This window comes from Esox lucius, chromosome 6 (genome assembly GCF_011004845.1).
Source record: "Esox lucius isolate fEsoLuc1 chromosome 6, fEsoLuc1.pri, whole genome shotgun sequence".
In the NCBI taxonomy this organism is placed as follows: Eukaryota; Metazoa; Chordata; class Actinopteri; order Esociformes; family Esocidae; genus Esox; species Esox lucius.
In genome coordinates, this window is record NC_047574.1 from 21,928,975 (window position 1) to 21,955,674 (window position 26,700).

Below are 26,700 nucleotides of genomic sequence, written 5' to 3' on the forward strand. Positions count from 1 at the left end.
GTGCATCTGTCTCGTTGGTCTCTTATGAGAGACTCCGTCTACTACACCCTGTCCATCACTGCTCTCATAGTGGTGAGTGAGCGCAGGCTGAACACACCAAACTAGTCAACTTAATGTGGAATCTATTCACTGACGTTTAGGTGCATCAGAGGAAAGTGAAACCACAAGCATTTTGCTGTCCTTCCAATTGTCACATGTTTTCAGTAGCGTTCTTATTTTTTTCCTTACAGTTCATATATGATGAAAAGGTTTCTTGGTGAGTACACCTTTCAGTTTCTTGTGTACAGTACGTATGTCCATACATTATGGGTGTGTTTCGCAGAACATGGACAAAGCCTAGTCAGGGATAAAAAATTCAAGGACAGTGGAGAAGTCTTATTTTTTAGAAGTAAACTTGGTTTATTTAAATCCATGAAATTGACCCTATGTGTTGCAGTGCATAGTTCTAAGATCTGATCAATTGAATCCCTTTGTGTGTGTGTTCCAGGTGGGAGTCACTGACACTGGTTCTGATGTATTTTGGCTACATTGTGATAATGAAGTAAGTCTGTCTGAAACCACCAATACCAAACATCAACATGTAAAGAGGCTTGAAAACAATTTCATTTTTCCGGAGTAGAGGTATAACATTTAAAATGACGTCATTTATCTTGAGTAGAGGTATAACGTGTAAAATTACATCATTTATCTTGAGTAGAGGTATAACGTGTAAAATGACGTCATTTATCTTGAGTAGAGGTATAACGTGTAAAATGACGTCATTTATCTTGAGTTAGAGGTATAACGTTTAAAATGACGTCATTTATCTTGAGTAGAGGTATAACGTGTAAAATAACGTCATTTATCTTGAGTAGAGGTATAACGTGTAAAATGACGTCATTTATCTTGAGTAGAGGTATAACGTGTAAAATGATGTCATTTATCTTGAGTAGAGGTATAACGTGTAAAATGACGTCATTTATCTTGAGTAGAGGTATAACGTGTAAAATGACGTCATTTATCTTGAGTAGAGGTATAACGTGTAAAATGACGTCATTTATCTTGAGTAGAGGTATAACGTGTAAAATAACGTCATTTATCTTGAGTAGAGGTATAACGTTTAAAATGACGTCATTTATCTTGAGTAGAGGTATAACGTGTAAAATAACGTCATTTATCTTGAGTAGAGGTATAACGTGTAAAATGACGTCATTTATCTTGAGTAGAGGTATAACGTGTAAAATGATGTCATTTATCTTGAGTAGAGGTATAACGTGTAAAATGACGTCATTTATCTTGAGTAGAGGTATAACGTTTAAAATGACGTCATTTATCTTGAGTAGAGGTATAACGTGTAAAATGATGTCATTTATCTTGAGTAGAGGTATAACGTGTAAAATGACGTCATTTATCTTGAGTAGAGGTATAACGTGTAAAATGATGTCATTTATCTTGAGTAGAGGTATAACGTGTAAAATGATGTCATTTATCTTGAGTAGAGGTATAACGTGTAAAATGACGTCATTTATCTTGAGTAGAGGTATAACGTTTAAAATGACGTCATTTATCTTGAGTAGAGGTATAACGTGTAAAATGATGTCATTTATCTTGAGTAGAGGTATAACGTGTAAAATGACGTCATTTATCTTGAGTAGAGGTATAACGTGTAAAATGATGTCATTTATCTTGAGTAGAGGTATAACGTGTAAAATGACGTCATTTATCTTGAGTAGAGGTATAACGTGTAAAATGACGTCATTTATCTTGAGTAGAGGTATAACGTGTAAAATGATGTCATTTATCTTGAGTAGAGGTATAACGTGTAAAATGACGTCATTTATCTTGAGTAGAGGTATAACGTTTAAAATGACGTCATTTATCTTGAGTAGAGGTATAACGTGTAAAATAACGTCATTTATCTTGAGTAGAGGTATAACGTGTAAAATGACGTCATTTATCTTGAGTAGAGGTATAACGTGTAAAATGACGTCATTTATCTTGAGTAGAGGTATAACGTGTAAAATGATGTCATTTATCTTGAGTAGAGGTATAACGTGTAAAATGACGTCATTTATCTTGAGTAGAGGTATAACGTGTAAAATGACGTCATTTATCTTGAGTAGAGGTATAACGTTGTGTACTGTTCCTTGTTCTTTTTTTCTGTATCAGTGTAACTCTTAACATTGTTTGTGTTTCGGTTCAAACATACTGCTGTTTTCTGTGTCTAAGTTTAATTCCAACATTCCTGGTTTTGTGATTAGGATTAAAGGGATATTTCAGTTTGTAGCTTGTTAAACCTAATTTCTCACTTACTTTGTGTTGGAGCATCATCGAGACAGTTGTTTTGTCTAGTTGCGTGCACAAGCCATATAAAAAAAAATCTGTAAACATCACTAGTTGAAAATGGACTTTTATTTTATTTTGGCGTGTCACGTGACTGCAGTATATGTCTTGTGCACACAACTGGACAACCAAAACAACTGTCTGGAAGCTTCAACAAAAGTACATGGAAAAATTATGTCTAACATGTTAAAACCCCAAATATCCCATTAACTCTAACATTGTTGGTTCTGAGTGTCTAGATTTAACTCTAACATTGTTGGTGTTGTGTGTCTAGGTTTAACTCTAACATTGTTGGTGTTGTGTGTCTAGATTTAACTCTAACATTGTTGGTGTTGTGTGTCTAGGTTTAACTCTAACATTGTTGGTGTTGTGTGTCTAGATTTAACTCTAACATTTTTTGTGTTGTGTGTCTAGGTTTAACTCTAACATTGTGCGTTTCCTGGAGAGGTGGAAGAAGAACCCATCCGGCCTGGGGAATGGCACAGCCAGTAACAATGACCTGGGCGACAACTGTGATGCCACCGTTGTCTTGCTGAAGAAAGGTACACACTTTTATTAGTCACACCCGTTATAGCAAATACCAATGATTAACTCCAGTATATAAGTGATTTAAATAATGTACAAATACAATTCCAAACTACAGAAAACAGTAAACAGGACATAATAGAAACAAGATAGAACATGAGCTGTGTTGTCAATGTACATTTTATGGATGCATGAATTATAAACCTTAACTTTTGCTATTTTTTATGTAGCCATACTATATGGTACATTATGGATGCATAAATTATAAACCAGAACCATAAATTATGGTTCTGCCATACAGATGTCTGTGACTATATGTCTGTCTAGGTTTGTCTCATGTCTTTCCATCTATCTTTTCTTTTTTTCCTCTCTACTACATTCTCTTTTACTTTCTCTCTTTCTTTCCCACTTGCTGTGCTTTAGCTAACTTTCGTAGAAAGCCATCGGTGTTGATGGTAGATGAGTTACTGTCAGCATACCCCCACCAGCTGTCCTTCTCTGAAGCGGGCATGAGGATCATGATCACCAGCCACTTTTCTCCGCGCACACGCCTCACCATGGCCTCACGCATGCTCATCACTGAGGTACGACCATCAACACACACACAGATAACCAGGGCCACCTGCATGCTCATCACTGAGGTACAACCATAAACATACACACAGATAAACAGGGCCAACTGCTTGCTCATCACTGAGGTACGACCATAAACACACACACAGATAACCAGGGCCAACTGCATGCTCATCACTGAGGTATGACCATAAACACACACACACACACACAGATAAACAGGGCCAACTGCATGCTCATCATTGAGGTATGACCCTAAACACACACACAGATAACCTCATAACTGAGGTACAACCATAAACACACACACACAGATAACCAGGGACACCTGCATGCTCATCACTGAGGTACGACCATAAACACACACAAACAGATAACCAGGGCCAGTGGCATGCATGATTGGGCTTCAGTTTGCTTTGTGAGAATGAAATGGTTCTGTTTGTACAGCGTACTTATTCTGAACCTAAACCTAATTGGTACAGTGTCATGATATGTGTTCCTGCATTTGTGCAGCGACAGCGTCTGATCAGCACCCGGCCATTCACTAACGGAGACTCAGAGGTCACAGTTAAGGTCGCCAGCAGGCGGTGCCTGGAGAATGGACTGGGCGGACCAGAGAGGGGCGTCAATGGTCGTCGTGGTCACCATGGAGAGGACGACGGGGGAGAAGTGGAGGCAGATAACGACACGGAAAACGAAAATGAAGACAACGAGAATAATGAGAACGACGAGGAAGAGGAGGAGGAGGAAGGAGGAGAAGGGCCATTTATACCCTTTCACGTCCCAGGTACATTTCTCATAACATAAACAGGTTTTGACACAAATGCTGTCTCTCTGAGTTCTCTTTATTGTGACTCAACCACCCGAAGACAAGGCCACAGAGTTCTGTTTAATCGCACAAGCTCCAGAATGGGCGCAAAGCCGGACAGGAAGATCTTGTCAGTGACTCAGTCCACTCGCGTCGGGAATGGTGGAAAGCCTAACACGACCCGATGAACCCTCTTAGCGATGGCATGGGGGAACGAGGGTTAAGTCAGGGACTCAAGCCCCGTGATAGAACTTAGGAGACAGTATCCCAGTGGAGAGAGGGGACCACCCCAGGTAGAGAAAGCATGGGTGTTTTGTAGGTTCAGTGACTTACACCTACAGGGCCAGATTCTTGGTCACGGTCCCTGCTGAAGAGATGCGTGTTCAGTAAAGACTTAAATCCGGGCCTTCAGCTGTTTGTTAACTGTGTTTGTTAAACGGTAAAGGGCCTTCATTAAGTGAGCATAGCATACGTACAGTATTGGCGGGACCAATTCAGAGAGATAAGTAGGAGCAAATCAAAATGTAGTGCTTTGTAGATTAGCAGTAAAACCATAAAACCAGCCCTAGCCTTTACCAGAAGCCAGAATAGACGGGTTAGTACTTAAATAATTCTTCCAACCTTATTTAGTTGACATTTATTGAATGTCTCTTCCGGGTATCCGGAGAGAGTAATGGTCAAAATGTTGAAATAAAAGAATATTATTATTATTTTTGGACAGTTTAAAATGTTTTCAATTTTACAGAGATAGAACAAAGCTGATCTTGACATTTGTTTTATATGTTTTATATATTAGTCCAAAGAAACATCAGGGTCTGCAGTATTAATGCTGAGGTCCTTAGAATATTGTACAATATTGTATTGGGTCCTCTAAACTAGCATCTCTGTCTGGGTTTAAAAGTAAAAACATTTCTCCTTCTCTCTCTCTAGCGGGGTGCTGTAATAAGATCAAGTGGCTGTTGGCCTGGCCTCTGTGCCTGATGTTGTTCTTCACGGTACCTAACTGTGCCATCCCTCGCTGGGAGAGGTGGTTCATGGTGTCTTTCATCACCTCCACCCTATGGATTGCCGCCTTCTCCTATATCATGGTCTGGATGGTGAGAACACACTTTCTATCATGAATACACACACACGTACAGCTAGCCAGATCGACACACCCAGACCCATCATACACACATCTGTGTGTTTTTTCTTCCAGGTGACAGTGATCGGGTACACTCTGGGTATCCCTGATGTCATCATGGGCATCACCTTCCTGGCAGCCGGCACCAGTGTCCCTGACTGCATGGCCAGTCTTATAGTGGCACGGCAAGGTGAGGACACAGTATCACCAGGGCTGTTTTGGCCTGCTGCTCACATCGCCCAATGAACAGTCAGACACCCAGGAGCCAAAGACATCCACCTTGGCTGTGTTACTTGCAACAGTGAAGAGCCATGAGGTAGAACTGGAGAGTTTGATATCTGGCTGGCACCCTGCCCTCTTCCAGCGTCCCCCCTGAATGAGTCACAAATGGGAGGGACGTGGATGGAGGAGTGAGCGGCGTGGCCCCTTCCTCCATCCTTTTATCTGTGTTTATTCTGGCTCACCCCATCAAATATGAATCTGTCTAAGAGAAAAGGGAAAGGCATTTACTGACAGGGTCTGTTTTGTTGTCATTGGGTTTGGGGTGATCAGAATAACTCAGCGAGTCAGAATTCTTTATTGATGTCACCGATGTTGACCGACTTCTCTCTCCCTCCCTCTCCTTGGTTTGGTCCCTTTTTTGCTATCTCTCCTCTTTTTGTCTGCTTCATCCCTTCCTCTCTGGCTGTCTCTCTTGGTCCGTTAGGTCTTGGGGATATGGCTGTGTCTAACTCTATAGGCAGTAATGTGTTTGATATCCTTATTGGACTCGGTCTACCCTGGGCCCTGCAGACTATTTGCATCAACTACGGCTCCTACGTAAGTAACACAGCGTTTCTCCTAGCGCTGGGTACCTAACAACTTCGCTACCTCTATCAGCAACGCACACTCTAAACTGACATGAGCCACCACTTTGACCCTTACCTGGTCCGGCCATTTCTGTGAAAGCAATATTGATGTTGCTCTATCATGTGAGAAATGACACAATTGATCTGCCCAGGACCCGTAAGGCTCCTGTCAAATTGTACCACTGTTATGTAGGCTGTGTCTAAGCACGGTACCAGTCAGTCGTTTCATGTTCAGGCAGTCATGGGAGTGTTTTTTTGTGAGCTCTGTAGATAAACATATCTTCCAGCTTGACATGAGAGCCAGGCTCCTAACAGCAGGAAGAGAGGTGAAAAGTAGCCGTCAGCGGTCCGAAAGAAATACAGCACTCTGTGCACCTGTAACCCAGTGTATTAGAACCCCTCTAGATCAAACACACATGTGGCTGCCAAGGAATGCCTACAGAAATCTGTTCCCAGGAGCACACAGGCAAGCGTTGCTGCCTTGTTATTTTCCTAGTGTTGAGTATTGCATGATTATTTTCAATGAAGGCGTTTACTGTGTGCGTGTTCGGGAACTGAGCTGTCCACTGTGGGTCTAGTGAAGGATTGAGATTCGCACGGAAAAGCTGAACTGTATTGAATACATTGCAAAAGTGCAGGTGACGCAAAAGTGATGGAAATCGCTTTAACTATGAACTGTTTTTCATCCCTCAGATTAAACTGAACAGCAAAGGCCTCATCTTCTCAGTGGCCCTTCTGCTGGGGTCGGTGTTCCTCACGGTGAGCGCCTGCGTCATGCTTGTCTTTACCAGTTAAATGAAACAGACTTGACATCGCAGTGAGACAACAGTAAATACCATGTCCTTCTCTTCCCACCTCCCTATCAGGTCCTGGGTGTTCACCTGAATGGGTGGAAACTGGACCGTCGCCTGGGCCTCTTGTGTCTGCTTATGTACTCAATCTTTCTCTGTTTCTCCATCCTCATCGAGTACAACATCTTCATCTTTGTCAATCTGCCAACCTGCAGAGACCGTTGAGATCCACTTCTTAATTTTCTTTCTTGTCCCTGTCTGTCCTTGAGACGGTCCTTCCCCTTCACGTTTGGAGACAGTTATGTCCCATCTCTCCTGGAGACAGTCCTCTTTAGGAGAGATCAGTCTGCCACTCAAATATTTTTTATTTTTCAAAGCATAGCATTTTTATTTTATTTCGTTTTTGTCTTTATGGTCGGTGCAATATGGAGTGGTGTGTGTGTGTGTGTGTGTCTGCCCACACATATGTGTGTGCGTGTTAAAACAGGTTGATAGAAAACACATGCAAAAACACAAACTGACTGGTAAAAACCTCTCACACAGTACAGAACTTGTGGACAAAGCTATCATGTTCGACTACTGTCTGCTTTGATGTGAATATTTAGTTTTTGATTTTTTTGTAAAGGTTATTGAAACTGCATTATATTCTAAAGTGTGATCTTGCTGATATTTTATAATGTAATGTGTTTATTAGCTGCTAACTGGCTTAGAGAAAGCAGGTCTGATGAGAATTGATACAATCTACTGGAATAGTTCTGTTCTTTGAACAATATTTACAATTCTTAGTGTTGATCCAATCAATGGAAAGGATTTCTTAAGGTGAATGAACCATGTGACTTGATGTAAATAGTTGGCTGAAGACAAATGGTTAAATATGACTCTTCTGTATACGCACACACAAACCATGTTTTTCAGCAATGGTATCAACACCAATACACTTCTGAAACCTTTTTATTAAATCTGGCCAATGAATTTTATATATGGATTGGATGTCAAGAGAGGGCATAAAGTTTCAGCAGAGGACATGATAAATGCTCAGTTTGGTTGGTCAAGATATGCTTTGTTAAATATATCTCTAAAATATATAATGTGCAATGAAATAAGGAGAATTTCCCTTTTTTCCAATTTGATGTTTAATGGTTCCTCAGCCTGATAACAAGTGTATGTTAAGAGATAAATGAGTAAGAGAAACTGTTATCCATGTTTCAGGTTTTTTATACAGACCCATTACAAACTTCAGCTAACTTTCGACATGCTCAGTTTTGATTGCCCAGATCACCTGAAATTAACAACTAACCAAATATGAAGTTGATTTCGTGTGTAATACATTACTAATAAGATTTTTTTAAACATGCTCATACAGTCTGAAAAGTTCCATAGAGTTTTATCTAGCGGTGGCTGAAGTTTTTCATGGCTGTTTAAAAATAGCTATACCATTGATTAAAGTAGGCTGGCCCACAGACTACTTTCAGAGCAAGAACCATTTAACATTCTGCAAGAGAAATTATGTTTTAATGAGGGGCATGTATTATTTTTTCCCTGTGTAAATGCACCCAGACAGATATACAGATTATATTTATTAATGTTTTATTATTTATTTTCAACCATAACCAACACACCTTGTTTTTGAAGATTATTTTGGGCCTTTTGTCTGCAAAGCATAGAGTCACAAATACTGCTGGGCATGTTGTGAAACTCAAGTCTAAAGTCAATTTTGGGGTGAACATCCTTTCAGCATTCAACTCTTGCAGTGGAGTTCTGAAAAGTTACTTAATGGTGGACTTGATTTAGATTTTACCATACATAGATAGAATATTGTTGTCCTTAGCAGAGAAGCTGCATCTATATTTGCATTGAAGTATATTATATCTGGTATCTGTCCAAGATGGGAGCCAACCTCAGATTCAAAGACCATCAGTGTCCCCTCTTGATGATTATCAGGACAATCTCTGGGTAAAATGAAGCAGGCATTTGTAAAACAACGAACTCGTTCTTTCCACTCATGGAGCTCAAGAGACAGATATGTGCTGCCACCTAAGGGCATAACTATGAACTACAGCAGAATGTTGGTTTCCTACATATTTTCTCTATTCAAATTAACATTTACCAAATGTACTTTGCCTAGCTAGTCTTCCTGTTTGAACAATTATTATTTTTTGTTCTGACTGGAGCACAGTGTACTAATGAGTACTCCCAGCCAGAATTATCATTCATAGAGTTAGAGATGCACTTTAAATAAAGCATCTGAACTTTGACATTAATTGAATGTGGTTGGGGTGGTAATTTGTATGTTTTCTTAAGGAATAATGTTTTATGTTCGTCAAAATGGTTGTGCAACATTTAAAGGAATACTTCTTTATCTTTATGTTTTTTTCAGTTACTCAGTTACCCGAAGTCATTACTAATTTGTGGATACCATTTGACATTCTCTCCATATAGTTTGAATTACCTCTAGTTGTAGCTTAGCTGTGACTGAAGATAGTTGAGATTTCTGGCTGTAATTTCAAGCTATTAGTTAGCTTACGTAAGCACGTAGTTAGCTTGCCCAAGCAAGTCTGGTCCAAAATAGTTCGTTTTATTTCCCTGGTTTTGTGAAGAGCCGACTAAGTATCCACTAAAGACTTACAGCAGTTGCACTAAGATAACCAAATGATACCTACAACATTCTTCAAATGATATGCAGAGAAGATCTAACCTTATCCATGACTTTGTCTGACTTTGTGTACGTAGGACATAGAAATATCCCTTTAAATATATGCTTATTTCCTTAGCACCCTTGGTTTAAGGGAACTCTTCAGGTGGTGTATAATAGAACTTCAGGTGATTCTAGGACACTAATCACATTGGCTCTTGAAAATGTATTATATTTATTACACCACAGTAAACATATACAGCAGGTTAACACACCACTATTTGTTGGAACTTCAAGAGCTGATATGTTTATTTTATTCATGCAAATAACATTTATTGAAGATGAAAATAATGTTTTATCAACCCTTTTGAGAGACTTGTAAAAACAAATTTAATGGACCAATCGCACAATATATTGTTATGGGGTAAAAAAAAAAAGAGAATGTACAAAGTATTGAAATTATTTAGCATTTATTTTTAAGAATGTTTGATCATTTATTATTTATTTGCCTTGGTATATGAGTAGTTATGTCAAAGGAAAACAGGGTTTTAAAATGTCAGATTATTTATAATGCAATAATTGAGAGCTTTACAGTGTAAATGTTGTTTTTTCCATTTTTGTTTGAAGGCAAATGGCAGATTTTCAGATGTTACATATGTTGTAGCATTTCCCTCTACTATTAGAGGGGAAAGCACCTTCTAGGGCAGAATAAGGTTAAGTGGTTTACACAGGTCTGCCCTGAAAAGCTTGGAATTAAAATGGGACTGTTATCTAGATATCTACCAAGCAAGCCTACACATCAGTGGCTCCCAATTGTATTATTTGGTAAATATCTTATAAATATCCCTATGCAGCATTCAATACATTTAGGTAAAAAAGAAATCTCCATTGGCACCTCATAATTAGGCCATGTTACCGCTTACAATGGGGTCAGATATTGTATTGAGCTGCTATTCATTTGTCTCTACGACAGGGTCTATGTTTGATGACGATTAAGTTCTGAAAACAGGTACTATGTTCATGAGCTTGCAATTGACCAAACTATGACCAAGACTCTCATATCTGTAAATGAGCTGTCTTAAAAAAAAGTCATATTTTAATAATTTGTGATATTCACATGGTGATATATTATTTATGTACATAGATCTACTGTACATACATGTATTTATGTACAGTATGTGTCTTAAGCTATGTATCTGTTGAATATATTTTCATAGACATGATATTAGGCCCCTCTTGGTAACCTCCTCAGTCCGTTGTTTGGTTGTGTTTGAGAATTTGATTATATCACCCTGTCCTTTGTTAGCTCGCATGGAAACATTTTAATAAAACATAATTTACAATAATTATAATGTAATTTGAATTAAAATGATATATTAAAAACAGCACTGGATACTGCAGCTGAACTGGACCTCATAGATGACTGTATGGTGTTGCGTATAGGATTGCTGAGTTTGATAATGTAATGTTAATCAAATGACACAAGGTATGCCTCCTGAACTGGGAGATCTAAACAAAATTGTTTACTCTGTGTACCAATGTAATTTCAGATGTAATTTAGAATACTTCTGCTACTTGAGCATAAAATAAAAATGCTTAAGGTAATATGTGTATCCCTTTGTTGCTTTTTCATCACTTCTGCAAAAAAGCATTTATTTTTACAAAATCGACTATATAAATTTAGATCTAACAGAGAAATAGTGGGAGTGGGAGTTAAGTATTACAAAACCATAACAAAATAGTTAATTTTAAATGTGTAATTTCTCAATGAATACAACCCCTTCCCACACACACACTTGGTAAATTATCACACAATGTGTTTGTACTCGGCTCTTGACATTGTTAAAACAAATATTAAGAAAAAACATTTTGCAGGCTACTCCCACAGTCAAGTACAAGTACACGCGGTGCTCTCCAAACTCATTGCTGGCAATACAACTTTCTAAGTAATCGGAGAACATTCTTCATCACTACATCTCATCGTCTACAGCGTTTCATTTTACGTAGCCTAGCCTACAATATCATGAAGTATCTTTCCAAGAACCAAAACACGTTCAAGGTAAACAACTAACGCGGTCAACCCGTGGGAAAGGAATTTAGCATAGTGTCTCTTGGTAAATGTAGTTCTTTTGGTCTTACCAACGTTCTCGCAACATTATTGTGACGTTGCTGCAACGTAATTTTGTGCGCTAGCCGTGGACTGTTCGACAACCACTTCCGTGTTTTCCACTCAGAACGTCCCTTTTGCGTTTACCTAGAAAGATAGAAATACATTGTAGAAAGGTTTTTGTTGGTTAAAACTAACGTTAAGGAGATCGACAGCTTCCTACATTTCATGGAGCATAATAATGGAGACACTTCTAGCTGGGCAATGCAGCAACGAGTGGAAGGTTTGGTTAACAAACACATGGCAGACATAGCACTAGAAACACTCCAGCAGAGACTATCAGCTGTGACCGACGAAATGAATAATCTTGCGGAACATGTTTCAAAACGCTCGGAGGATATTGCTAAAGATGATATTCCAAGACGCACCGATGTCAACTTTAACGTTGAGTCGCTCAGTGCCACGTTTAGCACGGGTGCTGTTGGTGAAAAGTTTTTGATGCCAACAACCTCATCACCAGCAGGTAACGTTTATACCAGATTTACCAGAGTTTAAAGTGAATTCCTCAATTTTGAACCTTCTTGAAAGTAAAAGGGAGCGAAAGAAAATGCAAGACAGTATTTAGATGTATCCAATCAGATTTGCAGGCGGAGTAACACTGCACCCCAGACTACATTCATAATTGGCTGAAGAATATGAGAAGCCTTTGACACACATTCTCCGGTTTATATTGATGGTGAACACAACTAACTCGAACTAAGTACGTCATTTCCAAAATGTGATACCAAATAACAAAGACAAACACAACTTTTTAATGACAGTCTAATCCTTGATTAGTGGGCAATAACTTCAAAATAAAGTACTGAAATTAAAGCAAACTTATTGAACTAACTGTGAATTCATTATGATAAACACTGCATTAACAGGCACAACCAACCCAAAAATTATTTCATAATTAATGTAATGTAAAAATATTAATCAAAATACTGATTTCAAAAAAATATATATATTATTAGTTTAACCAACATTCAATCGACCTCAGAAAGACCAAAAATCAGCGACATTCCATGTCGATTCAGTGAATTGTTTAAATTCTAATTAGCAAAAAAATAAATAATAATCCAACACAAACAACACAATTAGTATCCCACTGAAATGTCAAATAATAATCCCTTTCCTGCGATGTCCTGTGCCATCCCAAATCCGTTTCCATCCCCTGTTGCTCAGAGACGGCTGCACAGCGTAAAATAATCTCCCTGCTGATGGAGATCAAGGAGGAGCAGCAGAGACAATGGGCTGTGTTGAGGGAGCTGCAGGCCAGAGTTCAGAGCCAGAGCTTTCCAGAGGTAGAGGAAGAGGTGGAGGCTCTTGACATCGACATCCCCCTGAGGACCATGGAGCAGCTTGACGACACTGAGAGGCACCTGGAGGATTCTGGAGCACAGAGGAGAATGGTAAGTGGACTACATGACCTACAAAGGCTCAAACCAGCGACACGCACGTTACCTACTCTGGTACTGTAATACTGATAATGGTGTGCGTGTCTGTCTGTAACACTGCCTCTGACAGGTGTCTCATCTGTCGCGAATGGGCGGGGCTACGGTGGATGATGCAGTACGAAGGCTCATGCAGGCGGTGCTATCTTTTGCTGTGGGCTCCGAACTCAACTGGGTGGGCCGTGGCCAGAAAAGGAGCTTCAGAAACACCCGCCTCCAAGGAGTTCTCTTCCGTAAGAACCAGTACCATATATACTTGGAGGGAGAGATGGGTTGTGCGAATGTCTTAGTACAGTCTCAATACACGCAGAAAATAGACGTTTGGAAAGTAAACCATTGAATTGGGGCACAGCACTGACTGTATTTCTCTATTACTATAGGTGCTCTGAAAAGAACCCCAGTAGGCAAAGAGGCCACACATCATCAGTTTGCAGATGTGGTAAAGAAATGGCTGCGGTTCGCCCCCTTCAGACAGGGAGGGAGTGGTCGACGGCATTACAAACCACCTGAGTTCATGTGTCCAAAGGAATGTGTAGGTCTGCCTGCACATCCGGAGTAACCCACAATCATCCTATTTAAATATTGTAAATTCCACTGTCCACATGTCAGTATTTTTCTAAGTTTGTAACATTGCGTAAAAAAAGGAGAAATGTCATTAAAATGTGAAAACATGCAGGAGGGCCCATGTTACTTCTTGGAAGGGCCTGGGATTTACTTGAGTAGCTTAGACCCCTGCAGAAATATGTAAAACATTTGCACTCAAAGTATAGACCTCACACAGTTCTCAAGAGTCTGCCTTCAACGTCTAGACTACTGTAAAGACCCCATTAACTCATTAACATCACACATATGCCTGTGGTGGTGGTAGGGGGTAGGTTATCACGGACCAGTGTAATACCTGTGTAATTCATTCAAAGCAAAAAAAATTCCCTTTTGATAAGTTCAAATTAATGCTTTGAAAATATTGATTAGAAAGCTTGCCTTCAGTCTTTGACCATGGTAATGAATATTAGCAAACATGGATAAGTATATACTGGATGTTAATTGACCTCTATAGCTAAAGATATTCTATAGACATTACAGTTAATAGAAGGGCTATGGTATTTTCATCTTCATGAAATCGGATGCTTCCTGGTATTTCAAATTACTTTTGTGCAAAGTGTTTTTCATAATTGGCTCATTCAAAGGATTTGGAGTGAATGTTACAGAAGAAAGTTACTGTGTTAAAAGCTAAACTGTCAATAAAATGTTATTACTTGTAACAGCCATTATACATTGTAAATGTTAATAAATACATATTTGAAAATACTTGATTCACATTCATTTGTTCCATTCATTTGTATTAACTATATTCACTGATTAAAAAATTAAGGGAACACAATCATAACAGTATGACACCAAGTCAATTAAACTGCAGTTTAATCAATCTGTCCAGGGAGGAAGCATAAGCGATTGTGAATCAATGTCACCTGTTTTGGTGCAAATGAAAGTGACAATAGGTGCACTGGAGAGGCAACAGCAAGACAACCCCCAAAAAGGGGGTTATCCTTCCTGGTGGATTCTTAAGTTTTGCATTTTGCTAGTGTCCTTGTCACTACTGGTAGCATGAGGCAGTAGCACCAGCCCATTCAGGTTGCACAAGTAGTCCAGCACCTCGAGGATGGCACATCCATACGTACCTTCGCAAGAAGGTTTGCTGTGTCTTCCAGTACAATCTCAAGGCATGGAGTAGATACCAGGAGGATGGGCCGTTACATGAGGAGAGCTGGACAGGGCCATAGAAGGGCATCAACCCAGCCCCAGACCTGAATCCAATTGAGAACCTCTGGGATGTTATGTATCAGTGCATTCGACGCTGCCAAGAAGAGCCACAAACGGTCCAGGAGCTCACTGACGTCCCTGATCCAGGTCTGGGAGGAGATCCTCCAGGACACCATCCGCCATCTCATCAGGAGCATGCCCAGAGGTTGTCAGGAGTGCATACAGGCATACACACTACTGAGTCACATTGTGAGTTGGTGTGATAAAATTCACGCAAGTTGGAACAGCCTGTGATTTCTATTGTTTGCTTTGATTTTTGGTGTGAGTTTGAATCCAGCCCTCAATCGTTTGGGGATTTTGGTTTCCACTGACTGTTGTTATACTTCATTTTGTTCTTAAGGTATTACACAATTTACAGTAAAGGTTTTGATCTTTAATATATTTCATTAAAAAAATTAAGGGAACACTTAAATCACACATCGGGTCTTCATGAAGGAAATATATTAAAGATCAAAATCTTTACTGTACATGGAGTAATTTGTTGAGAACAAAATGATGCAACGATGGTCAATGGAAACCAAAATTGGAAAAACGGCCAGAATCCCAGAGATGCCCCTACACATTTGACATTGAGACCGGTGTTTTGCAGGAACCAGTTTGCGCTGTTCTTTCAAGGAATCAATTTCTTGGCAATTTCACCCATTTCTCAGAACAAGAGTAGACTGACGAGTTTCAGAAGAAAGGTCATTTTGAGCCTGTAATCCAACACACAATTGCTGGTTTCAGATACTCAACTAGGTTAAAGGCCAGTTTTATTGTTTCTTAGTCACCACAAATGTTCATCTGTGCTTGGATTAGCAAACACAACAAGCCTTTGGAACACAGAACTGATGGTTGATATGTATGTAGGTATTCCATAAAAATCTGACGTTTCCAGCTATAGCCATTTCCAACATTAACAATGTCTACACTGTATTTCTGATCAATTTGATGTTATTTTAATGGACAAAAAAATGCTTTTCTTTCGCAAACAAGTACATTTCTAAGTGACCCCAAACGTTTGAAGTAGTAGTAGTTTGTATCCTCAAGATATTATGTCAGAGGGTTAACACTAATTCTGAAAATTATTGCAAATGTATATCATCATAGTTGAGCCTTCGCTAGCCGAATGAATAGTATTTTTTTTAATTAAGTAAACAGGAAAATACCCTTCTAGAAAGTGAAGAAAAACAAACAGGCATCACTACAAACCGTGCGATCTCCTGCCCAAATGCCCAAGTAATTAATGGAAAAGACACGTGACGTGAAAGCCAAATTGTACTTTTGTTCCTCCTGGAGATGTGGCATGCGCAGAGGAGGAAGAAAAGAAAAGAATTGGAGGAAATCATGGACGGAACGTATTCGGCAAAGGAGCCTAGACAACTTTTCAACGACAAACAATGAATTCCCCGTCATTTCAGTGACGCAAAGTGACTTATTACTTCAAAATGAAAGACAATTATAAACATACCCCAGGCCTGGTTCTTTAGGCGTTTATTTCTGCAGACTGGACACGTCGGAAAGAGGTAGGCTAAGTTTTCATTGTGTTGACAGCTTGCGTGATCGAAGGGCTCAGTTCACAACTTTTCCTAAAGGTGTTTCTAGATTTACATGTCAACAAGCGTAGAAATGCAATGTTTTTACATTGACTGCCTGTTTTTTAGTCTACATTAGTCTAAATTGTTGTTCTCGAAAATACTTCCTACTTAGGTTACTATGCCAGGATAGTTTATTCTTGTGTTTCCCAGCTCAATGATTTGAGAATGCCAACAGTAGTTTACTCATTTAAACTACGGACAAGCACACATGATTCAACCTGTCCACTAATCACATATTCCATATGAGCGGAATCAGAAGTATTAGCTACAACCATTTTTTTTGCAATTGGGGCTGCGGTATCCAAGGACTGGAGTGGAAATATAACACTTGGGCTAACACTTAAGGCACTTAAAGTATGTACGGCAATTTGCGTATTCAAAGTGTGTTTTTATATTTTACATGAATGGTAGTTATGTTATAACCTAGTTATTCAACACCTGCTGCCTGCTGTGTTATTTTGGAATAATCGACGAGATGCTTCAGTAAGGGATAGCGATTTGGAGACGAAACCGTACTGTACTCACATAATATTAATTACGTGGAATGCAGGCTCAAGGGTTGGGAACTCTCAAATACCTTGTGTATAGGCCTGAAGCAAAAAGAAAAAGCTTTAGAAAAGCTTAACTAGGGTATCAAGGGATATGAGTTGGCTAGCCAGTTGTGCTGCTATTAACGAGGGACTACGAGCTGGTCTATGCAGTACACAGGTATATATTGATGTAGGCCTGGTTTATTAAGCCTTTATGATATGTGTATGTGTGGAATTTTTCTAAACAGTAATTGTTTTTGAAAATACAATGTATAACATTGCACTAAACAAAATAAGCATTAATTCAATGAAAGCTAGCATAAACTAATCTGTGTTTATGTGGCCTCCCTTAGAATGTATGCAGTTTGCTTTGCTTGATTGTTGTGTAATTTGTTAAGTAGTCTTGTGGTCATTTCTTTTTGCGGGATTTGCCATACATTTATTTTTGGCTTTCACTGCGTTTTCGGTCTTCAACTTGCCCAGTGTCCTCAAATGACTTTATGACATTTCTTGTAACCTTCCCATATGATATCAGTTCCCCAACAATACATTATTGTTCATTTGCATTTTGTATTTTCACTTTTATTTGTATTTATGCTAATGTTATGTAGTGTTTTTGCAAGCAAATAAACACTTAATGCCCAGATAAATAAAGTGGTCAACCAATTAATTTTCTGTTTTAAAAAGTATATTTAAATGTTTCGATGACCTCCAGACCCCTAGATTTTCCAAACTAGACTGAAAAATTGTTTCTTTTACCACAATCATCTGAATTGTTCCACTTTCTCAGAAATCTTTTTTTATTTTGTTTTCCAGCTGCAAACTTGCTAAGGTGCTAGATTTCCAGTCTCCTCTGAAATATGTAAATATGCTTATGCTTGGCTTTGGTGGGTAAAAATTGAAGCTATTACGTAGGGCTTTAGTCACAGTCAAGGAATTTAAGAAGTGTGTCAAGACTGGCAGATCATTACTTAGCTAATGCCCCCCCCCCCCACCCACCCACCCAGTCTGTAAGAGAACAGGTTCCCTGTCTTCAAAGCTCCCTGCAATAGAGATTTGTTCTAAATCACATGTTGTCAAGGTTACAGTGTAGCTTAGGATGGGATTGTGGATTTTCTTGGAGCAGGGGGAACCAGGGTCCTTGCTCTCTGGGAGTCTTAGTTGGTCACAGGAAAGGTAATTACACACACATTTCTGATTATTGCATGCACAAGAGAGCTTCATTGTGGAATAGAGAATTGGCCTGTAGATGTAATAAGGCTGGACTTCCCTAGTAATTAAATCATGATGGTGGCATGATATGGTAAAATGTGGTCTGGTTGCAAAACAAATATCACAGTGAAAAACTTTGTGTGCAATTTCAAGCAAACTGAATTATGACTTTATTTTTCAAACCATAAAATAATACAATTAAATGGACCAGATAGTTTTCCTTTTTATTTTCAAATGTGATCTTTGATAAACTGCAGTAAAATAGCAACCACTAAAGACAACATGAGTCAAGTTATGTTGGACCTAAAACCAAATGCTGCATTCCACAATATTGACCCAAAATGTCAAGCATGGGGAAAGTAGTTGAATGTTTTTGGGGATGGCTTGCTGTATGAAGACATTTGAGGACTTGCCATCATTGAAATACAATACATTCTAAAAGAGAATGTCGGGAAAACCACCCCTGAACTGAATCTAAAGCATACCTCGGTCATGCAGCAAGATAAAAGTACAAAACACACATGCAATTCTACATCAGAATGGCGGAAACTAAATACATTTTAACTTTTGGAACAGCCTAGTCAATAGCCAGACCTTATCTTCTTTAAAGCGTTGTGACAGGACCTGAAACATGCAGTTCATGCTAAAAAAAACTGAGAGAAGAGATGGATGCAGTCAGAGAGTAGAGAGAGAGAGAGTTGGAAAGGTGACCTGGTTTTCAGTCTTGCTTTAACCACTATATGATAGAACGAGAAAGAAAAAAGATAATCTGTACACTCAGCTGTACCACAACAATGTTTACATAACAATTGGTGACCAGCGGGGCAGTGTGTTGTGGTGGATGATTGGTTAATAGACTAAACTGATCACCACAATCTCTGTCACCCAGGGAATTTGTATTATTTTTCTTAGTGGCTGATGAAGGATAAGTTGGACGTATTGTTCCACCAGACCTTGTATTTGGTCAGAAGAGTCTGTGCACAAAAATCATCTTTTCTAGCTACTTATGTGAACCTTGACATTTACTTTAACATTATCCTGTTTTGATAAACAGTACCACTCCAAAGTTTGGAATGACCTACTCATTCAAGGGTATTTCTTTAGTTTTACTAGTTTCTACATTGTAGAATAATAGTGAAGACATGAGCTATGAAATAACTCAAATGGAATCATGCAGCAACCAGACATTCTTTGAAAAGATAGAATTACATTTCATATTGCACAATTCTTCAAAGTAGTCACCCTTTGCCTTTGACAGCTGTGCATCTTTGCAATCTGTCAACCAGCTTCAGGAGGTAGTCACCTGGAATGCTTTTAAATTAACAGGTGTGTCTTATTAGAAGTTAATTTGTGAAATTAATTTCCTTCTTAATGCTTTAGGGTGGGTATACGGAGGGTGACAAGGTAGGGTTGGTATACAGAAGACCATCATCATGTCTGTACGGTAGTAGTCCATATCACGGTAAGAACAGTTCAAATAAGCAAAGAAAAATGACAGTCCATCATTACTTAAAAAAATTAAGGTCAGACAATTGCTAGATAATTAAGATTCTAGCAGCCATGTTTAGCACTAATTAAAGTATTTTTATTGTCTTATCAGGGTAACCGTAAAGAAGAGCATGAGCAATGGTGCAATCTTGAAGTCACAAAACCATGGATTAACTTTTCAAACAGGCCTTTATGTCAGAATGCAAGAAAATAACCTGAAGGACACCAATTAGAAGGAGATACTTGCTTTGGCCAAGGAACATGAGACATGAAGATTAGCACCGTGGTGTGTGACGCTGAGTTGGTGAATGGATGATCTCCGCATTTGTGGTTCCCACTGTGAAGCATGGAGGAGCTGTGATGGTGCTTTGCTGGTGACACTAGGAGTTCATTAGAATTCAAGTCACACTCAACCAGCATGGCTACCACAGCATTCTCCAGTGATACACCATCCCATCTGGTGCATGCTTAGTGGGAGTATTATTGGTTTTTCTAAAGGACAATGACCCAAAACACACCTCCAGTATGTGAAAGGGCTATATGACCTAGAAGGAGAGTGACGGTGATGGTATACATTTTAATTGGCCTAAATTAAAAGAATCTCAAATGATATTTGACATGTAGTCATTCACCTGCCCCATCTGCTCACCCCAGCTAACTGCTACTGTAGCTGTGCCAGCCTTGTGTAGGAGAAACTAGTCTGTTCACATTTGAAGAAACAACAAAAGGAACCAGACAAGCCTAGTTCGGCCAGCCCACGATTAGAAGGGGATGAATGTTGTTGAATCCTCACTGGATTCGAACCTGGGTCTCCCATGTGAGATCTCTAACCACTACGCTGTTTAACAAGGTGTAGTCAGTCGGTCAGTCAATCACTCATTAAGAGACATTCATTCTTCTTGGCCAGCTCCACTTACGCGGTCCAGCAAAAAAGCAGGGCAGTCAAAGTATTTTCTCGATCAAATGCACTGAATAACACAGTGTCATTCTGAACAATGGCATGCGGCATCTACGCAGTAAGAATTATGAAATATATAAAGCAAAAATATAGCAAAATATATACATAACAGTGTAAACTAACAACAATTTTAAGTAGAATGGGGAATATGAACAATATGGGTAGAAGTATTGAATATTCTAAATATAAGTGTAATATCCCTGTGAATGGTACATTCAAATATTATAATGTACATAATGTACATATGTATATAGAAAGACATCAGAGCATTTGGAATGTTCATGTGATGAATGAGAAGCCTTATGACCTGGTTTTGAAGACTTATGGCCTGGTTATGAAGCCATATGGCCTGGTTGAAAAGCCTTATGGCATGGTTATGAAGCCTTATGGCCTGAGGAAAAAAACAGTTTGTGAGTGTGTGCCCTGATGCTCCGGTAGCGTCAACCAGACAACAGCAGTGTGAACAGACCATAGCCTGGGTGGCTGTAGTTTCTGATGATGTTCCATGCTTTCCAGAGGCATTGTGTGTGGTAGATGCCTTGCACGGAGGAAGGGTGGCAGCCGATGACACGCTACCTGTCTCACCAAGACTCTGCTTGCCTGGACACAGTGAGGTCATCTTTGATGAACACAGCGAAGGAACATGAAGTCAGAGACTCCACTTCAGCTCCATCGATGTGTGTGGGGGCATGACCCCCCCTCTGCCACTTCCATGATCCACGATCATCTCCTTAGTCTTACAAAAGTTGAGAGCGAGGTTGTATTTCTGGCACCATGTAGCCAGGATCGCTACTTCCTCTCTTTAAGCGTTCTCATCATTGTTGGAGATGAGACCCAGAATGGTTGTGTCATCCGCAAACTTAAGGATGATGTTGGAGCTGTGTGTGTGGCCGCGCGTTCATGTGTAAACAGGGAGTAGGGGAGGGTACTTAGTATGCAGCCCTGGGGGGCTCCGGGTGCTCAGGGTCAGTGCAGAGGAGGAGAAGTTGCCCGTTCTCACCACCTGGGGTCTGCCCGTCAGGAAGCCCAGGATCCAATTGCAAAGGGAGGTGTTAAGTCCCAGGGTCCTGAGCTTAGGAACATGCTTAATGGGCACAATAGTGTTGAATGCAGAGATGTAGACCACAAACAGCATCCTTGTGAATGTGGGAGAGGGCGGGGTTAGTCGCCAGGGTGATTGGCACCGTTTGTAGATCTATTGGGGTCAAATTGAAAGGGGTCCAAGGTGTAAGGAAGGGGGGAGCAGATGTGGGTCGCTCGAAGTACTTCATGATGATGGAGGTCAGTGCTACAGGGCAATAGTCATTCAGGCAGGTGATGGAAGGTTCAATCAGTACGGGAACAATGGTGGTCTGTTTAAAACAGGTGGGGACGGCAGACAGAGTCAGGAAGAGGTTGAATATCGTCTTATTGTACAACCACACTGTCTTTTCCCAGAGCAGCCTGTATTTCTCCTGAGGTTACTTGTGTGTTTCTCTTTGTATCCTAAACAAATCTTTTGGCAGTTTTGGCTGAAATCTTTCTTGGTCTACCTGACCTTGGCTTGGTATCACGAGATCCCTGAATTTTCCACTTCTTAATAGGTGATTGAACAGTACTGACTGGCATTTGCAAGGCTTTGGATATCTTTTTATATCCTTTTCCATCTTTATGAAGTTTCATTACCTTGTTACGTCTTTTGAGAGTTATTTTCTGCTACACATGGTTCAGTATCTAGCCACGTGAGAGCTGACAATTTCATTGACTGTACACAGACACTACTTGGAATAAAAAAAGTCACCTTGTGTGTCTGTAACGAGGCCAAACATTCAATGGTATGTAAACTTTTGATCAGGGCCATTTTGGTGATTTCTGTTATAGTTATGATTAAAAAAGGAGCCAAACATTTATGTGATAATAAGATAATAATAACATATGTTCAATTTCCTTAAATAAAAGACAGTCATGGTCAGTCATATTTTCTAAATCAATGCCACAATTTCTGCCAGGGTATGCAAACTTATGAGCACCACAGTAGGTGTTGAGCTCGTTGGGGCGAGAGGCGGCAGACTGGGCATCACTGCTGTTTCTTCCTTTTATAGTCTGTGATGTGCTGCAGTCCACACCACATGTGTCTCGGGTCTGAGCTGTGGTTGTTAGACTCCAACTTGTAGTCTCTTTTGGCATCTCTGATGGCCTTCCGTAGGTCGTATTTGGACCTTCTCAGTCCCCGGGAACTATGGGCAGAGGACCGTGCTCTGAGCATAGCACGGACTTGACCATTAACCCAGGGCTTTTGGTTTGGGAAAGTCTGAACATTTCCCCTTGGTACGACATCATCGATGCACTTAGAGATTCATGCTGAGACAGAGTCTGTGTATTCATCAATGCAATCTACTTTAGTGTTATTGGCTCAGTTTGTCTTTAGCGTTTGCACTCTAACTTCCACAGGTTGGCTAGAGGTGTAATACCTACATTAATTTCAGGACTTACTTGAATTACCTAATTCATTTTTAATTAATAAAACAAGCATTAAATTCAAATGTACTAATCCTTCCTATCGTTTTAGAAGAAATAAACATCCAACTATTAGGTATTTTGTTTTGTGTACATGTCAAGTCTCAAAGTCAGATATATAACCAATTGCACGTGTCATATAATTAGGCACGCCTTCCATTCTTTTGTGTACAAATTGTGCAGTATCTAAAATGAAGCGTTGACTAAAGAAGCGGGATTCCACTTCGCTAGTTAAGGTTGCGTCGTTGCACATTCGTTCAAAGAGGCTTCTTTAGGGTGTTGTTAGCACCACACCCTGGAACATTTTCACTCCCTCAGCTTTGGAAAACTTGATCAAGGTTCTATCTCAGGTCCCCACAAGGATGAAAAGACTAACTTGTGTGTTTGTGTGTGTATGTGTGTTTGTAACAGGGATTCCTGTGTGCCTGTGGCTATGATAAGACCTCTGATTGAATAGCATCCAGCCCAGGGGGTGTACTTGTACATCAAGCTGCCTCGTGCTACAGGAACAGGAGGCTCCGTTGAGGCTTGTGCTTCTTAGCCGGTGGAGGTGACTTTCTTTGCAAACAGAGACACACCCAAACCAAGTGGTGAAAGCTCACTGAATCTGTACATAGTCACGTTTCTTTGTATGTGTGTTATGGGCTTCTCTTTTGTTTCTTTCTCAAGACAGCTTTGTGCTGTATTTTATGTGTGTGATACTGAATAAAACAAATAATTGAATACATAACCTATCAGGCTACCAATGGCTTTAATAGGCGCCCTATCACAAATGTGTCTTTTCTGCTTCAGAGCCAAACATTTTACATCTTGGCCACTCATCAGCTATATCAGCTGTCATCGGCTCTACAATTTCATGGATCCTTTTTACATTTGCTATGTCTTTGGAAAATCACACTGCCTTCAACAATAAGGGATGAAGAGAAATACTCGGAGGAATAAAAAAATGCATTGCTATTTATGTCAATCAAATCACAGGCCACATTTGAACAGAAATTGTATGTTCGCATGAGACCTCAACTGTAGTGTAACAATAGGCTATGCACTATATATTGCATCATTCTCACTGAGGGTCACCACATTACTACTGCTTTGATTTGTCGAACATTAACAACAAACAAGTATGAAGGAGTGAATGTTATAAAAATGACTAAAAAGGTTAAAATATATTGTCATAGTGTATGATCATATGTAAAAGGTATATTTATTTAAACCCCTAAAATGCATATATGTAAAAAACTAAAATGCGAGAGGTCACAAATAGTTTGATAATCTTAATGATTTTCACTTAACCTGTGACCTCACTGTGTTGACCTCATCGTGATGACTGGGCTGTCTCTGTGAGCTGGGTCTCTGTGAGCTGGGTCTCTGTGAGCTGGGTCTCTGTGAGCCGTAACTCCCTGGGATGCACCGGAGTCTTGATGGTGAGGCCTGGTTGAGCAAAGAAGAGAAGAGCGGGTTAGAGGGGGGTTGTTCTTGAAGATTCTTTGGCTGTGTTGACCTCACTGTGTGGTGAGGTCAACTTAGTGTCTTTTACAGGACAGTTCAAATGAGTGGAAGGTGGATGTTTCTTGGAACGTTTTGAGTCTTTCAGGTCCTCACAAGGCGATGTCTTTGCAGGTGTTATAGGCCAGCCTGTTGTATGTGTAATGATTTGGCATTTTATATAGGTCACTTACATTTATGAAGTGCTTGAAAAAGGTGCAAAATAGTGCAGTTTATCTTCCAGTATAACTTCTGTAATAATTGGATTGGAATTAACCTGAACCCTGACAGTGAATATTGTTTTGCCACTCTTAGCCTGTTGTATTCTGACTATAGGCCTGTCGTGTTAGTTACTTTTTTATACTCATTCATGAGTTTTGACTCATAGTTCAGGTTATAAATGGCCATTTACTGTAATTAGCAGCACAATTTATTTTTGCTTCAAATGTCAGCTTCTTTCCTGTTTACTCTGCCCTTTGTAGTCTGTGTGTGTAATCTTGGTTCTGCTATTGATGTAAGGACCCTAATCCACAAAGATAGTAAACCCTGTCCCCACAAGAAACAAGGTGCCAGTCCCCACAAGAAAAAAGGCTATATCCAGATTGTCGTTTGGAAACAGGTTTCATTGTAATTTTGCTGTACAGCACTCTTGCTCATTCCATGCGCCACATCACAACATAAATAACACCACATGCAGTTTAAATCTGTCTATTCGAAAGATGTTCAGATGTTGACGGATTTTAATGACAGCCATGCTGAATGGAAATCAGTTGCAGCAGAAGTAAGATACCAGATTTATTTGTTTCCTGAATGTCTGTCTCATTGTAGATTGGTGATAAATATTCAGTCATCTAGCTAGCATACCATTTTGGGTATGAAAATGTTCTTTGCAAAATATACCTGAAGTACATTCTCCCGCAATTAGGGCCATTAGTTTTGTTGCAAAATTGGCATAATACATTTATTGATAGAAACACATGGGCTGGATAGAAACGCTTTTTATTGTCAGAACAAAGAAAATAGGCACTAGCCATTCCATACAGTTGGCATGCAATTTTCATGATTTTCAACCACTTTTTCTGTCCTGTGTTGATTTACTCACTTTCAACTACTGTCCATTTTGGAGTGCTAAAAATGCCAAAAAATTTGGAACCATTGATTATAAGAGGCATGAAGTTCTGGCCACTGTTGCTCTTAGAGAATTATCTATACAATGAAAGCATTTTGTACCCATTAGTGAAAGGATGGATTTTAGGTGCTGGCGACTACTTTGGTTGTCTGAGCAGTGTGAACAGAAACTCAAGGGCTTGGCGGATGTGCTTCAGAGGACGCGTTCAGTTGTCCCGCCTTCAAGTTCCCTTGTAGTTGCTGGGATAAGACAGTTGTGATTGTGTATTAAACATTATGAAAGACATACTACAAAAATACATCTGTGATGTATTTAAGAAGTTGACTTTTAAGAAGAAAGAAAACTATGAAAAAAATGTAATTGTTTATCAGCTTAATCTTTTCAAAGCCTTTTTTGCTTAACTGTAACAAGGGGGCAATCATTCTGGAGGGTACTGTAGGTTGTCTTCCGTTCAGGGCTCCTATGCATTTGTTTAGCTAATTTGTTGACTAGCTTGCAAAATCAAGCTTTTTGGTTACCGCAGAGACTTGTCAACCCCCTCTTGAATCAAGTGTGAGTAGCCTTTTGAGGTTTAGTCTTTATGAGCTGGGTTTAGCATTTTGCTGTCTTCTGCAATGGTTATCAGAAAGTACTCTGTTAGCATTTATTATTGTAACACATATATATATATATATATTTGGAAAGATAGCACCCCTTGTGTGTACTGCCAGTAACACACTCTGGTATGGTAAAGGAGTTGTCTGAAGGTAATGGAAATCTGGATTCCTCTCAACCTTAAC

General features: G+C 39.6%; 4 protein-coding genes across 7 annotated transcripts in view; all 4 read left to right on the top strand.

The window, feature by feature from the left end:
• The window catches only part of slc24a3 (solute carrier family 24 member 3), a 70,661-nt gene extending 59,434 nt beyond the window's left edge, over positions 1-11,227 (top strand). For all 3 annotated transcript variants that reach the window (XM_010892324.4, XM_034292897.1, XM_034292898.1), the window contains 11 exons: positions 2-72; positions 231-256; positions 488-541; positions 2,737-2,864; positions 3,271-3,431; positions 3,934-4,207; positions 5,159-5,325; positions 5,427-5,541; positions 6,058-6,170; positions 6,893-6,958; positions 7,066-11,227. In XM_010892324.4, coding sequence (XP_010890626.1) covers positions 2-72; positions 231-256; positions 488-541; positions 2,737-2,864; positions 3,271-3,431; positions 3,934-4,207; positions 5,159-5,325; positions 5,427-5,541; positions 6,058-6,170; positions 6,893-6,958; positions 7,066-7,215 — 1,325 coding nt within the window. In that variant the 3' untranslated portion in view covers positions 7,216-11,227. The remainder of the gene's footprint in view (position 1; positions 73-230; positions 257-487; positions 542-2,736; positions 2,865-3,270; positions 3,432-3,933; positions 4,208-5,158; positions 5,326-5,426; positions 5,542-6,057; positions 6,171-6,892; positions 6,959-7,065) is intronic.
• LOC117594602 lies at positions 852-2,725 on the top strand. Its single transcript, XM_034292899.1, has 2 exons — positions 852-2,065; positions 2,105-2,725. The coding sequence occupies exons 1-2, from the start codon at positions 871-873 to the stop codon at positions 2,158-2,160; spliced, it is 1,251 nt and encodes a 416-aa protein (XP_034148790.1). The 5' UTR covers positions 852-870; the 3' UTR covers positions 2,161-2,725.
• A 296-nt stretch (positions 11,228-11,523) lies between the features above and the next one.
• On the top strand, positions 11,524-14,533 carry si:dkey-187a12.4. The gene is made up of 4 exons (XM_010892323.4): positions 11,524-12,252; positions 12,957-13,183; positions 13,299-13,458; positions 13,606-14,533. The coding sequence occupies exons 1-4, from the start codon at positions 11,958-11,960 to the stop codon at positions 13,782-13,784; spliced, it is 861 nt and encodes a 286-aa protein (XP_010890625.1). The 5' UTR covers positions 11,524-11,957; the 3' UTR covers positions 13,785-14,533.
• Positions 14,534-16,346: 1,813 nt separating this feature from the next.
• The window catches only part of rin2 (Ras and Rab interactor 2), a 30,839-nt gene continuing 20,485 nt past the window's right edge, over positions 16,347-26,700 (top strand). The window contains exon 1 of one of the 2 annotated variants that reach the window (XM_010892321.4): positions 16,347-16,551. Coding sequence is in view for 1 of the 2 variants with exons in the window: in XM_020047592.3 (XP_019903151.2) it covers positions 24,713-24,731 (19 nt within the window). In the remaining variant the exon portion in view is untranslated. Of the gene's footprint in view, positions 16,552-24,697; positions 24,732-26,700 lie in introns of those variants that run through there. The other variant, XM_020047592.3, reaches the window with a different exon arrangement.